The sequence below is a fragment of the Erithacus rubecula genome (genome assembly GCF_903797595.1).
Source record: "Erithacus rubecula genome assembly, chromosome: 5".
Classification (NCBI taxonomy): Eukaryota; Metazoa; Chordata; class Aves; order Passeriformes; family Muscicapidae; genus Erithacus; species Erithacus rubecula.
This window is the reverse complement of record NC_136687.1, coordinates 1,823,707-1,837,525: the sequence shown is the minus strand read 5'-3', so window position 1 is coordinate 1,837,525 and position 13,819 is coordinate 1,823,707. Positions and strand designations below refer to the sequence as shown.

Sequence of the window (13,819 nt, the reverse complement as noted above, 5' to 3'; positions counted from 1 at the left end):
TTTCTTCTTCTTGATGGCAATTTCCACATGATCCAGGCAAAACCTTGGGAGTCACTAACATCTGGACGTAATGACACACATCTGCACAGTCCAGGGGCTGCCTGATGGGGGGAGTGCTTCTGTTACACTGGAGGACACACAATTAAAACATAAGGCAACAAGAGAATACCCTGAGTTGGGAGGGACCCACCAGAATGCTCAGTTTTGAGAATCTCAGATTTGAGAATCCTCAAATTCCCCTCCTGCTCCTGCACAGGGCATCCCAAGAATCCCACCCTGTGCTGAGAGTGTTGTCCAAACACTCCATGAGCTCTGGGGCAGTGACCACACTGACCACAGCACTGTCAGCTCTAACCTAACCAGACCTCTTGGGTCAGGATTGTACTGCTGGCAGAGGAAATCTCCACTTCAGAAGAGATTCCTCCATACAAACACCATTTGTGTAACGTGTTTCTGATCTATTTTCAACCTGTTTTCCTTTTACTCCAAATTTTATAGGAAGAGAAAAAAATGTAATGTTGAATAAGAGTTGGAACTTAGCAAGTGAAGTGTTCAGGAAGTACCACAGCACCCAGTCTTTTTATTACAACATTTATTTTAGTATAGAAGGCACTTACAATACAGAAAGAAAAAAGAAACAAAACAAACATGATAGGCACCAAAAGTGAAATTAGAATTAAAATGACAGAGAAACAGTTTACCAGACCAAAAGGAGCACCCTTCCCTGTTAACAATACAGCACATGGAAATGAAGCTAATTGATGACTAACATTTTTAACAATTAGGGCTTTTTAATTTTATTTCTTTTTAATAGAAAAGATAAAAGGCTGTTCTACTGTGAAGTAAAATAAAACAGAAGCCCTGTGCTCAGAGCTGCAGAGGATGTGGGAGGTGTGGTGGTCAGGCTGGGCACTGCAGCAGGTCCTGGTACATCTCGATGAGACGAGCAGCCTCCCTCTGCCCAGACAGCACAGCACCGTGGGTGGTGGAGTAATACTTCCTGTGAGTGGCCTCCCCTGAGAACATCACCTGCATGGGCTGCAGGGCACAGCACAGGGGCACACATCAGCACAACTCACTGGGAAGCAGGTGGGAGGCTAAAAGGAGACAAATTTTCTGTGCCCTCCCTTACAGGATGGTTTGGGATCTGAAAGTTCATCCAGTTACCCACCATTCCATGAGCACCTTCCACTCGCCCAGGTTGCTCCAAGCCCTGCCCCACCTGGCCTGGAACATTTCCAGGGATCCAGAATATTCATCTGTTATGGAGTTTTGGTTCTCAAAACCCCCATGAGATGCACCACAAGGCACCAGTTACAAAAACCTTAAACAAATCTGCACAGAGAACCTGCAAGAGGCACAGAGCACCTGCTCTGTACCACCTCCTCCCTCTGGCTCCCCTAAATCACACTTCAGCCTTTTAGGCATTAAGAGAATTTTCCTTCTGGACAGCAACTTCAGAAGAGTAACATTCACATCTCAAAACTCAGAGGGTGGGACACAGCATTGTATCTCTTATACCAATAGTGAGGTGCTTGCTAGAACTGCAACTTGGATTTGAGGCAGGAATTTCTGGGAGGATTTCCCTTGGAACTACACAGAAAGATTCCTAAAGCTCCTGCTGGGTTTTCTTAAGTATATTTCTGCACTGAATAAAATTACTTCTGCTGGGGCCAGGTCCTGGTGGAGGAAATGGACTGGGCAGCTGCATTTTCATCAGCTTTTGGATTTGGACACATAACCCTGAGTGATGGGGTGAGTTTGGCTTAATGTGTTCCTGAGCTGTGTAACCACCTCCATGTGTGCTCCAGCTCTCCTTGCTAAATTCAGAAAGTAAATGCAGTGTCTGGGGAGAAAATTCATCATCCCCTGCCAAGGACTGGGCCTCCCTCAGCCTGCACTGCCAGCACAGAAAGATTTCCTAATATGCACCCCTGATACATTCAGACCTAGACATTAGCAGGGTCATAATAATAATAATAATAATAATAATAATAATAATAATAATAATAATAATAATAATAATAATAATAATAATAATAATCTTTAAAACAGATTAGCACGTGCTTTCCTGAGGAATTCTGAACTGGACAATAGGGCTGATGGTCATTAAATGCAGGTATCAAGATTCCAAAAGTGACACACGTGCACCACTTGATAAATTCAGGGAGAGATGAAGTTATCCCTGAGATGCTGGCATTCTAAATATTAAAAAAAAAAAAAAAAAAAAGGGAAAACACACTACTGGAGGCCAAAGCAGGGATTTTCTCTCTGACTCTCCCTTCCCTGAACCTGCTGCCCAGTGTGCTGTCAGTTTTACTGCCCCATCTGGGCCATACTCACAGGAGTTTTGGAGCTCTCAGCATAAGGCAGTGGCTTGGCCAGTTTCTCCACGTCAGCCCCACTGGAGCCCACCTGGGTGTAGGAGTAGGAGCCACGGAAATGGGGGTTGCTGCCCCAGGAGGAGCGCAGGATCCGCCGAGGCTTCGGAATGTTTGGGTTCCCTGGGGGGAAAGAAAAACGTCAGACTGGCCAAGAGGGGGGAGGGCAGTGCCTGAGCAAGGTGTGGGTGATGGGGATTCTGTCTGTTTATCCACCCCAGCACAGATCTGTCCTCCATTACTGAGCTTTAACTCTTTATGTAACAGATATTTTTTCATGTCAGCTCTTCCATTTTCCAGGGAGGTGAGGGAGTCCCCGTCCCTAGAGGTGCCCAAGGAACCACTGGATGAGGCACTAAGTGCCCAGCTCTGCTTGACAAGGTGGGGATTGGCCACGGGTTTTTGGACTTCATGACCTTGGAGGCCTTTTCCTACTTAAATGATTCTGTGGTTTATTTTGGAAAGGATCATGAAAATGTTAAAGTTCCTAAAACATTGGGAACCTTGGACACAGCCTGGTTTGAAAACACAAAGCATGTTGTGGTCACAGTGGGGAGCCTGGTGGTAATCAAGAAAATGATTGATCTCACCAAAATTTAAGTATTTAATTGAGTGCCCAGTCTAAATTGGATGTTTAGGTAGCCTTGAGAGAGAGATGTGCCTCTGAAGAGGAAAAAAAAGGAAAATCTTTGTTATGTGGGGGTTTAGAAAGACCTGTCAGAAAATTCTCAAGACCTGTATTACCTGATTCCAACAGCTTCCCATGCAGCTGCCCCCCAAATCCAGCCACAGCCCTGGAGACTCTATTTATTTAATGCACAAGGCATGGAAAGCAGGCTTTTGAGGCTGGAAGTAGATTTCTAAATATTTCCACAGCTAAGAGGAAGGATGTGGGACCTATAGGTGAAGAATGCACCCATGACAGGGTTATCATCCTGTCCCCATCCCAAAGACCTTGGAGAACATGGACCCAGGACTGCAGCCACCAGCTGGTGGCACAAGAGCCTCAGGTACAATCAGGGAGAGTCACACTTTGGAGATCCTCTTGCTGGGCTGGTTTTGGCCCATCTCGGTGTCACTGCTTTTGCTGGAGTCTGTGATGGCATCTGGCATGGCAGGAGAGGAACAGGGGATGTGGAAAATTCCAGTGAAGAGAATTTCCCTCTGCAGGAGCCAAGATCCCCCTTGAGGCAACATCACATATAGAGGCAAGGTTCAGCTACTTGGGTTGAGTCTAAAACTTGCACAGCAAGGGGACTGGAACTGGATGATCTCAAAGGTCTCTTCCAACCCAAACCATTGTATGATTCTTCATGGGAAGGGTTTTCCAGCCCTGGCACAGCTGCCCAGGACAGTGATGGAGTCTCCATCCCTGGGGGGATTTAAAAGCTGTGTGGATGTGGCACCTGGGGACATGGGGCAGTGGTGGCCTTGGCAGTGCTGGGGGAATGGTTGGGATCAATGATCTTAAAGAACTTTTCCAACTTCAGTAGTTCTGTGATTCCAAAAGACTGTCAGAACAGAAAGTAGGAGTTTTGAGATGTTCACATCCTCCACCTGCCTCAGACCCTGACTCTGTGACAACTCAAGATGTTCAGCCTGCCATGAGACAACCCAAATTCCCCCACTTTCTTCATCCCAGCTTAGAGAGGGAGACACCTAAATGCAAACAATGGTCAGGTACTGCATTATTTAGTCCTCATAAGTATTGCTTAGCTGTGCCTTCACTTCCTTAAAACCAAGAGCAGGTCCTGGTTCAGTTTCTGCTTTTAGGAGTATGCTGGAATAGGGAATAAGGGCTGGAATAAAGCAGAGGAAGGCCTGCCCAGAGTGTTCTGTGAACACTTTAAAACCAGGCACCAAATCAAAATATGGCACAGACTAGCAAATAAATATATCCCAGAAACAAAACACATCCTACTAAGCAATGTTGTTTCAGGAGTAACAGCTTTGCATAACAAAGGCCTCTAAAGTATGTTCCTGCAAGACTCTTCAAAGCAGGAATGCCTGGAAGTGGAAAGCCCAAGGGAGTGTAAGAACTGGGAGCTCAGATGTGTCAAGGAAATTAGTTATGATGTTTTATTTTTGAGGGCTGTGGGAAAGCCCAGGAGAACACACCATGGAAGCTGTCAGAGAACACTCCCCAAGCAGGGCCAAGGCAGCCACCCATTCCAATGCACTGCAAAAAAAAAGAACATGAGGTGTTTGCAAATAAAAGCAGTCTCTGCAATGGTGCCTATTCCACATGTTTCATATCCACACCACTCCCATGAGCTCCTTCCAGGGTCTCCAGCACATGAGGCCACGTTAGCAAGAGCTGAGTGTGCACTGTGCAGCTTCTGTGCCCCTGCACTCTGCACTTCTGCACCTTTTAATGCAAGCAGCTGCTTCTTAGAGGAAAATCAGGAGACCCAGAGGGGGGGGTTTGGTTTTAGGTCAGACAGGAGCATGCAGCACAAGCTCTGATTCTGAGCTGCTGTTTGAAGACAGAAACTACAAAGAGTCCCTCAAGGAACATCCTTCACTGGACTTTCTCATTCTGCTTCTAAACAGAGTAAACATGCCTTTGTCTACTGATAAAAGTAACAACACAGATGTGGAAACTTCTCACTTTCCACCATCCAAAGAGATTAAATGGCTAAAAAAAGGATGTTGGCCTACTCTAAAACAGGAGGGCACATATCTTCATGCCACAGATTTCCACTTGTGAAGCTATGGAAGACAACTCCCTGTGCCTCACACAATCCCATTTTTCTTCAGCTCCTGGGAGATGTGAATACAGAGGTTTACTGGTTATAATATATACACTGAGGCTGATCTAATTACCATAAAATCAACTCATCAATCTAAATTAAGGCACCCAAATTTATTTCCCTACCTGAGAGCTGGGATCTAAGATTCCACCAAGGCAGATCTGTGGTTCTGCCCCCACACCAGTGACTACAACCATCAGAGTGGCTCCAGACACCCACATGGGACTGGGAGATGAGATGCAGAACTCAAAACAGAACTGTTTCCCTCCAGAGAAATAGCTGGAGGTCAGGGAGGAAAACTCAGAGCATTTCCAGCTTCAGCCTGACAGGGAGCCTCTGGCTTCTAACTCTGGGAGTTTATCCAACAAAGAGGGCAGGGCAAGGCTCCTAATTGCTCTGAGGTATTCCATTTAATCAGATTTAGAGGACACTGGTTTTCAGCATCCAGTTGTGAAAAGCAGTAATTGCTGATGGTCCTTAGGTTAGAACAGTCCTCAGAGCTTTTCACAGCAAAGCCAGATAATCCTCAACACTAACCTGAGAGGAAAATTCCAGGTCAATTCTCAGAGAGATTCTCAGTGTGAGTCTAAAAGAATGGATTTAACTTAAAACTGGTATAACATACTCTGAAGCCACGAGCAACAGACTGGGAATACACAGTGAAAGATGGGAACCCACCTGGTAATGCATTAATTCTTTCTCAGAAGAACAAGAGCATGGGGCATTTCATACCCAGAACATGAAAGCCACCAAAGGCAAAGTGAACATTAAAAGGTTCAAAGTATCTGATTCATTACTGAATATAAAGCTCCCCCTATACTCATCAGAGAACAGCTGCTTCAGAAGATGCCACAGAGCACTCAGTGAGGTGTGGAATCTCTGAGCTGCCTCATGGAAGATCCAGGTTTTCCATGGAGGTCAGAATCCTGGCAGTATTCATCACCAGGTTTCCTAACTTAGTTAGCTGATTTGTGTGAGCTTGAGTGGTTGGAAAGGTTTTCAAAGCTGAACCTGGACCAGAGGAGTGCAGCTGTGCTCAGAAGTGGCTGCAGGTGTATCATGGGTCTAATCCCCTCTCACACTCCCCCTGAACAGATCAGTAGAGAAGAAGGGAGGTGCACAGAGAGCTGAGCACACCTCTGTTATTTCAGCCAGCCTGGCACCTGGCCCAGATCAGCCCTGAGGTATTGCTCCTTCTGGGAACCTCTAGGGAGAACAGGAGCAAGGCAAACAGGGAATCCTGCAAGAGCTGTGAAAAGGTTTTCTACAAAAAAGGGTTTTGGGGGCAGAAAGTGGAACAGGTCATGCTGGGTAATAGGTGCTCCAAAAACAGGTTTTCCTCTCACAGTTCTGAGCAGCTGCAAGGCAACTTCTCAGCTGATGCACAAAAATGCTCATTGCAGGGCAAGACCCTGGTAAATCCAGCCTGGAATTCTCCAGGGAGATTAGCTCTGTGGAAGAGCCTGATGGACAGTGACCAGGTGCAGCATCAGCTGGAACAGCAACTGCAGCACAGACCCAGGGCCCAGAGCCAGCACATTTCCATCCTGGCAGCAGAGGAACATCCAACACATGCAAACAGGAACTGTGAAGAAGCCCAAGAAAGAAGAGGGAGAGCAAACTCCCAAGTGCCAAACTACAACAGACCCAAAGAGCCAAATTCCCACTGATGAACTAAAGTGGGTTTTGGAATTTTTTTGTCTTTTTTAATAGGCCTTAAGCAAGAAAAGTTGCAACAAACAAGGCTGTTTGTACATTCAGCACTGCAATAACTTGGCCTGTGAGAGAAGAGCTTCCTGCTAGGCCTGTATAGTGCAGCATTCCCTGCTGGGCTCAGGGGAAAGACGGCACATAGGGACTGATGTGACACAGGACTTGGGGACACCCTGAACACCAACAGCTCAGGAGGCACAGCTGAAACAAGGATGCAGGCTTGGGACTGAATCAGAGCTTCTGAATCCAGAGTCTCTACCCTAGAGCTCCTGCAGAGAGTGGTAAAACCTCTTTTGGCTGTGATCAGTTGTGCAGGAAGTCCTCAGATTCCAGAGCCCTTTCAGGAAAAAATGTTTTTCACCCAGAGGCACTGGGACAGGCTCCCCAAGGAATGGTCACAGCACCAAGCCTGTCCAAGCTCAAGAAGCATTTGGACAATGCTCTGAGGTACAAAGGGATTGTTGGAGTGTCCTGTGCAGGACCAGCAGCTGGACACAATGATCCTGATGGGTCCCCTCCAACTGAGGATATTCTGTGATTCTGTGACTCTCTGGATCTCCATGTTGTTGGTAAAAATGGTCAGCAAGGACAGGTGAAAGATGCTGCACTTGTGAAGGCAAATTTCTCCAGTTAGCTGGAGCTCCATGGACAAGAAGTAAGGTTGGAAACCTGCTAAGTGCTGAGATTGGGCTAACACCAGCTAGCAGGAAGACAGAAATAATTTAATCACAGGAGCCATTTCTAAAATAGCATAAACCACACCTAATCTTGGAGGATGCTGCTCTTATAACTGCTTGTAATTCTGTATAAATTCAAAACCCTTACTTCAAAACTGCTATTAAGTCCACCACTATTTCTTTCAGTGTTGCTACCTTTCACCTGCACTTGCACAGTGCCTCCCATCAGATGTCAAAGACTCTCAGATACAAAAATCCCTTTTCTTGGGAAGGTGTGTGACCTCTAGAGAAGTGACTGTGGACAAACTAAAGCCCAGAATCCAAGTATTATTGCTTTAAATTATTTCATTTGGATTTTCTCAGTGTACACCCAATACTTGCCTGAGTCCAACTGCTGCCTTTAAAGATGTGTGATCACAGAACATGAAATCTGTGAAGTCCAGCAAGCTTTCAGTAAAGCACCCAGAAAATGGGAACTCTCAAGATTAATGCATTTTTTGAAATTCAGGCCATTGAGATTTCCATAGAGTTGATACTGAATGGAAGTCAGGGGTGTGATTCAACCACACCTCAACTTATCTAAACAGGTTCAACTTCTGAAGGGGCTGTGCTGCTCTCCACAGCTGAGATCAGCCCCCAGAGCCCAACAGCCTCAGTTGCTGAAGAGTTATTTGGGATTCAAAAAAGCAGAGGATGTGGAATCCTGCAGCACTTCTGCCCACCACTTCCTGAGCTGGTTTATCAGCCCCTCTGTATAAATAGCTCTCAGGCACACCCAAGCAGGAGCTATGCTGGAAGCACACACACATTCAAAGGGACACAAAATGCCAAAGAACTAAAAATGACTTTCAAGCATTTCCTTCCTCGTGGTTATTGGATCCCCCAGCCCCACGCTCCCTCTCCCACCAGAGCAGGGCTGACCTGTAAATTTACGAAGCATTTCAGTGCAGGTTTCTGCCACAGTCTCATCATCACACTTCTCCATAATCAAAGCCTCTTCTCCACAGATCCAGCCACTGAGGACGTGGCCGTACCTCTCGGGTGGGTACAGCACATCAAAGCTGCAGATCTTCTTGTACCACAGCTCCTCAGGATAAGTCAAGCTCTCGCTCTCCGCCTCATCTTCCCAGACAAACTGGATGCTGTTGCATTCAGAGCTCCAGAAAGGCTCCTCGAACTCCAGGAAGATCTTGTCAGTGGTATTGATGCCCAGTTTCTCAATGGCCATCACCTTCTCCTCAGGCAGCCGGGGGTGGAACAGGCTCTCGTGGCGCTTCTTCAGCACTCCCAGGGACACGGTCACAATGACGTGCTCAGCTGGGATGAACTCACAGTCCTCGCACTCTACGAAGACGCTGGAGCCCTTGTTCTCCTCAGGGAGGTCACTGTTGTGGTCAGCCACCCTCTCAATCTCCTTGCTGACCGACTGGTTCCAGTGGATGCACTTGACTGGCTTGCGCAGCTGGATGACAGACTTGGGGATGGAGCGGGCCAGGATCTCCACGATCTTAATGAAACCACAGGGAATGACGTGATGGGCCCCGGGGATTTCCGTCCATTCCCCAAACTCACTCAGCGACACTTCATCCATGCTGTGGGAGCTGCTCTCACAACTCTCGACCTAAGGAAAAGCAACACAAAAGCAATATTGCCACAGAGCAACCCCTTCAGCCACAGCACAGCTCTGCAAGGGCACAGAGGAGCTGCATGAGATGAGAGTGCTGAATTCCACTCTGAAACCAGGTTAGTTTTGCTACTAAAGAAGTGCTTGGCCATAGGATCTGACGAAAATCAATCCTTAAGTCTTTCTTGCAACCAGAGAGACCATTTTGTCATGGTAAAGACTTTGACTTGCATCATCCAGAGCTCAGAAACCAGAGGAGCCCCTCTGATCTGGAGACAAATTGAGAGCTGGGGCTGCCCAGAATGGAGAAGAGAAAGCTCTGGCAAGACCTCCTCAGTACCTATAGGTGGTACAAAAGAGCTGGAGAGGGGTTTTGGACAAGGCCATGGAGTGACAGGAGAAAGAACTATGACTTTAAAGTGATGGTCAAATTAAATTAGATATGAAGAATAAATTGTTGCTTGTGAGGGTGGTGAGGCCCTGGCACAGGGTGCCCAGAGAAGCTGTGACTACCCCTGGATCCCTGGAAGTGTTTTCAAAGCCAGGTTGGACATTGGAGCTTGGAGCAACCTGGGATCATGGAAGGTGTCCCAGACCATGGCCGGGGATGGAACTGGATGGTTTCTAAGATCCTTTCCAACCCAAACATATCTGTGAATCTACAACACCATGATGTCTTTGCTTCTGCACAATTCTGGGTCAAAGTTCTGTTTTCTATGCTTTAAAAGCCCCTGCAGAGGCCAGGGACCTGCTGCCTTCTGCTCCTACAGCAGAACCTGGAGCTGCGTTCCTCAGATGCTCATTCCAACGCTAATAAATGTTCCCACAAGGAGCCACAAAAAACTTCTGGCAGCTCTTTCTGCAGCTTTCAGCATGCTGTCAAACAGTCAGCAATCAGCCAGCTAACAATCTGCCAGAGGTGAGAGGACCCAGCAGAGGAGAGGAACTGAAGGAGACGGGAAAGGGAAATGCCAAGATGCGAGCCACGTGTGTTTGATGTGATTACCAAAGCTTTAGATCCATTAACCTGTTGGTTAATGTTTGGAGGAGCATTAAGCATAGCTGCAGCTCCCAACAATCCCTAGAACAAAGGCAGGATGTTTGGCCTGTCTTGTGATAAGCTTCTAATGATAATCTTGATGCACGGGACACAGTGATCTCAAAACCTTCACATCTCTGCAGTCACAATCGCTCGCACACCGTCATTCTCTCAGCATTTTAAGGAATATTACAATTCCTGGCCTCACCCTTTGACATATTTTCCAGGCCTTTCCACAGTTTAATGACTGTGCTTGGAAGCCTGACAAGCCTAGATGGTCTCCCTGTGGAGCACCCTGGTGCAGGGCAGGAATCTCTGTGCTGGGACAAAGAGAACAAGTCAGGGTTGTACCAGCAGTTCCCAGGGACAAACAGGTGCCTTCCCCGTCCTGGTCACTGCCTGATGACTCCAGTGGGGACTGAGAGAAGACTCATCTTTGGACTTGGAACTTGATGGGTTCCATCCCACCCAAGCAGATCCCAGCCCTCCCCCAGGGTCACACAGGATCCTCATCCTGCCTGGATGCTCCAACAGGACAACCCTCATTATGAAGTTAAACACTGGTGGCTGTTTGATTCTTTCAACCACGAAGGCAAAATGCCAAGGGGAAAAACAAGCTGCTACCAAGACTATAACCCAAGACAGGTTAATCCCCACTCTGTCATCTGATAGTCTTAAGTATGAGAAGCTTTGTTGTTCTCAGGTATTTGCATGAGAAGGGATTTGCAAGTCTTGCAGAAACAGCTCTGACTGGGACAGCCTGGAGCAAGCACAGGAGAAACCACCAGGAAACCCAGAGCTGTATCCAATGACTTAACCCTGTCTGCATGGGTAACACAATAAATAACTGAGCTTTACAGCTGTGGAGACACTCTGTGATAAAAGGTTTTGGGTGAGGATGCTGAGGTATCAGGCTCAGGATACCAGGGTTCAAACCTCAGCTTTATCTCAAATCTCCTGTGAGACTCTTTAGGTCTTTATTCTTCTTTGGTTTAACTTCCCACCTGAAAACAGTGCACACATAACAAAGTGCTGCTTGCCTCTCCTGCCTCATTTCAGAAGCTTTTAAGTCATTCTAATTGAAATAAAAATGACTGATACACTTTACTCATGGAGTGCTTGATGCAGCATTAAGTCCTCATCCCAAAGAGAACTAATTCAACCAAGGCACCAAGGAGATAAAAAGAACTATGGAAGCCATTTGGAAAGCTGGTTTTAATGCAATCTATCTTAGATTTTATTACTTTGCCTTCAAAATGCTTTCAGGGGATTTCTTCAGCAAATTACTAGTATCAAAGTTACATTTCTTCTGGTCTCTGAGAGGCAAAAGCACTCAGGCAGGATGAGGGGTACAGGTGTAACTCACAAGGTAAGACATTACTAAAAGAACCTGACAACAGAGTAGCTTCAGGTGGTAAAAAATAAATAAATCACACCAGGAAATTTAACAAGACCTAGGTAAGCCTCTTCTATTAAGAAAACAGGGTTTAAGGTAGGAAAAAAGAAAAAAAAAAAGAGTAAAGGCATTATTCCTTGCAGCCCACTGTCTTTGGATCTGCATCAGGAGGGGAAGTCGTCAACAGAAACAAACTTCACGAGAGAACAGAAAGCAATTTCCAGAGCTGGGCAGGGCTCAGCCAGGTGCCTGAGGTTCAGGATTTGTTTGCCCCTAGCTGAAACAGAAACAAAGCACCCCAGTGATGTGCAGACATACCTTCAGGTACTGCTGGATCATGGCCAGTTTCAGCCTCTTGACGGCCTCCGTGTCATCCGGGTCGGCCTTGACGCGTTTGCGCACGACGTCCCGCGTGAAAACGCCCACGCTGTTCTGGCTCTCAGCATTGACTGGTTTACCTCTCTGGAAGAACTCCTGAGTCAGGTTATAGACCTGCCAGAGACAGGACACAAGGATGGGGCCACAGGATGCCCAGCAGGATGCTCCTGTGCCAGCCCAGATCACCTCCTCCTCCTCCTCCCAGCAGAACGCACGTTCTTCCTCACATGTGACAAAAAGCACCAGCTCTTCTCTCACCTCCACGTCCCACTGCAACCCCAGGCTGCTCTAATCTGAAACCAACCCTTCCACCCTCTCCATGATTTAGAAGGAATCCACCAGAGTGGGTGAATTCAGTTTCACAGTTGTTTTTTTCTGTTGTCCCATTAAATTAGGAAATGACAAACACCAAAGGAATTCTGTATGCACATGTTTTACTTGAGCACAGAACAGGTAGAAATCCATGGAAAATAGTGACATCTCTAAGCAAAATCCCTTGTAATAAATCATTATTTTTAAGAAGCTATTCCTGGTGGTTTTTAACTCCTGTATTCCACACAAGCTACTTAAAGGCAAGGAAACACCATCCACCTCAGCCCTATGCTTGCAGCTGCCTGGAATAATTTGTATTTCTATCTATAATAGTGACAGAAGAGCCTGCAATTGCATCATGGCTCTTCCTTTCTGAAAAAAAACCCAAAAAACAAAACTCCAGAGGAATCTCTTAACACAGGAAAGCTTTCAAAAGTTGCCTTTCAGAAATGCAGCACATCCCATTAATGACTTGTTTGTCCACAATATGTCCCCTTCCAATTCACATCATGCTACAGGCTGCATAATGCTCCTACAAGCACAGGGAATGTCCCTGCTTGAGGAGTTTTTCCTGTCAAAGATGGCTTGAATACAGTTTATTTTTGGAGAGAGATGATTTGGATATGTCAAGAACTTGAAGTCAAGAGTAAATATCTGGTAAAACTGTGGCAGCCTTGCCTTCAAAAGCTCCTGGAGCTTCCCATTCCCTGCAGATAGGACTAATCTGCTATGGGTTATGTTCTTCCCACTCCAATTTTCCCCAAGAGCTTGATTTTATCTTGGGTTTTAGGAATAAAGTGAATTTGAGGAGGCAAAATAGAGGGAAGAAGAGGAAAGGGAGGAGGATAAACATTGCAGTGACAGAAGAGAGAGGAGGTCTGTGAGCAAATGGCAAGTAAGGGATGAGGAGAAAATTAAAGAAAATAAGTGAAAGAAATTTTAAAAAGGGGAGGTGGCAGAATAACTAATAAAAAGAGGAGAAACAATCACAAGGAAAATGAGTGGGACTGGTGAAGACAAGAGAATTGCAGACACTGCCTGGGACACAGCCATTCCAAGGAGATTCCCAGACAAGAAAGATGGGGCCCAACACCCTGTATGAAACAAAAGCATGCAGCAAAGGGAACTTTGGCAGTTCCAGCATCCCCTGGTTCTCAGGTCTGTGGGTTTCTGAGGCCACAAGCACTTGCAGCAGGTCCAGGCTGCACAGACCTTGCGTCAGCACAACCAGCTCGGTTTTCATAAGCTGATTGAGCTCTGTAAGCAGATAACACACTCACAGGACAAGCAAAGCCCTGCTAAAACCCAGCCACCCCTTGGCCCACAGGAGAAGTGAGCCTGGTTAGGTTTTTGGTAACTATTATATCCTTCACTGCCCCACAGGGAGGAGAGTTCTCGGGGCTGTAATCATCAAGGAAAGTCTTGCCTGGAGGGGACATCCCATTGAGCAGACAGCAGGTTAAGTTTAATCACAGCAGGATTTCTTATTTTTCCTGTTATTTCCTTGCTTTTCAAGTTCAAGAAGCATTTGGATAACACCCTCAGA

At 46.5% G+C, this 13,819-nt stretch overlaps 1 protein-coding gene across 2 annotated transcripts in view; it reads right to left on the bottom strand.

Annotated features, from left to right (window-relative positions):
- Positions 1-577: 577 nt before the first annotated feature.
- The window catches only part of SMOX (spermine oxidase), a 49,684-nt gene continuing 36,442 nt past the window's right edge, over positions 578-13,819 (bottom strand). For both annotated transcript variants that reach the window (XM_079307305.1, XM_079307306.1), the window contains exons 4-7: positions 11,902-12,075; positions 8,446-9,145; positions 2,344-2,504; positions 578-1,038 (exon numbers count right to left, since the gene is read on the bottom strand). In XM_079307305.1, the coding sequence (XP_079163431.1) occupies positions 901-1,038; positions 2,344-2,504; positions 8,446-9,145; positions 11,902-12,075 (1,173 nt within the window). In that variant the 3' untranslated portion in view covers positions 578-900. The remainder of the gene's footprint in view (positions 1,039-2,343; positions 2,505-8,445; positions 9,146-11,901; positions 12,076-13,819) is intronic.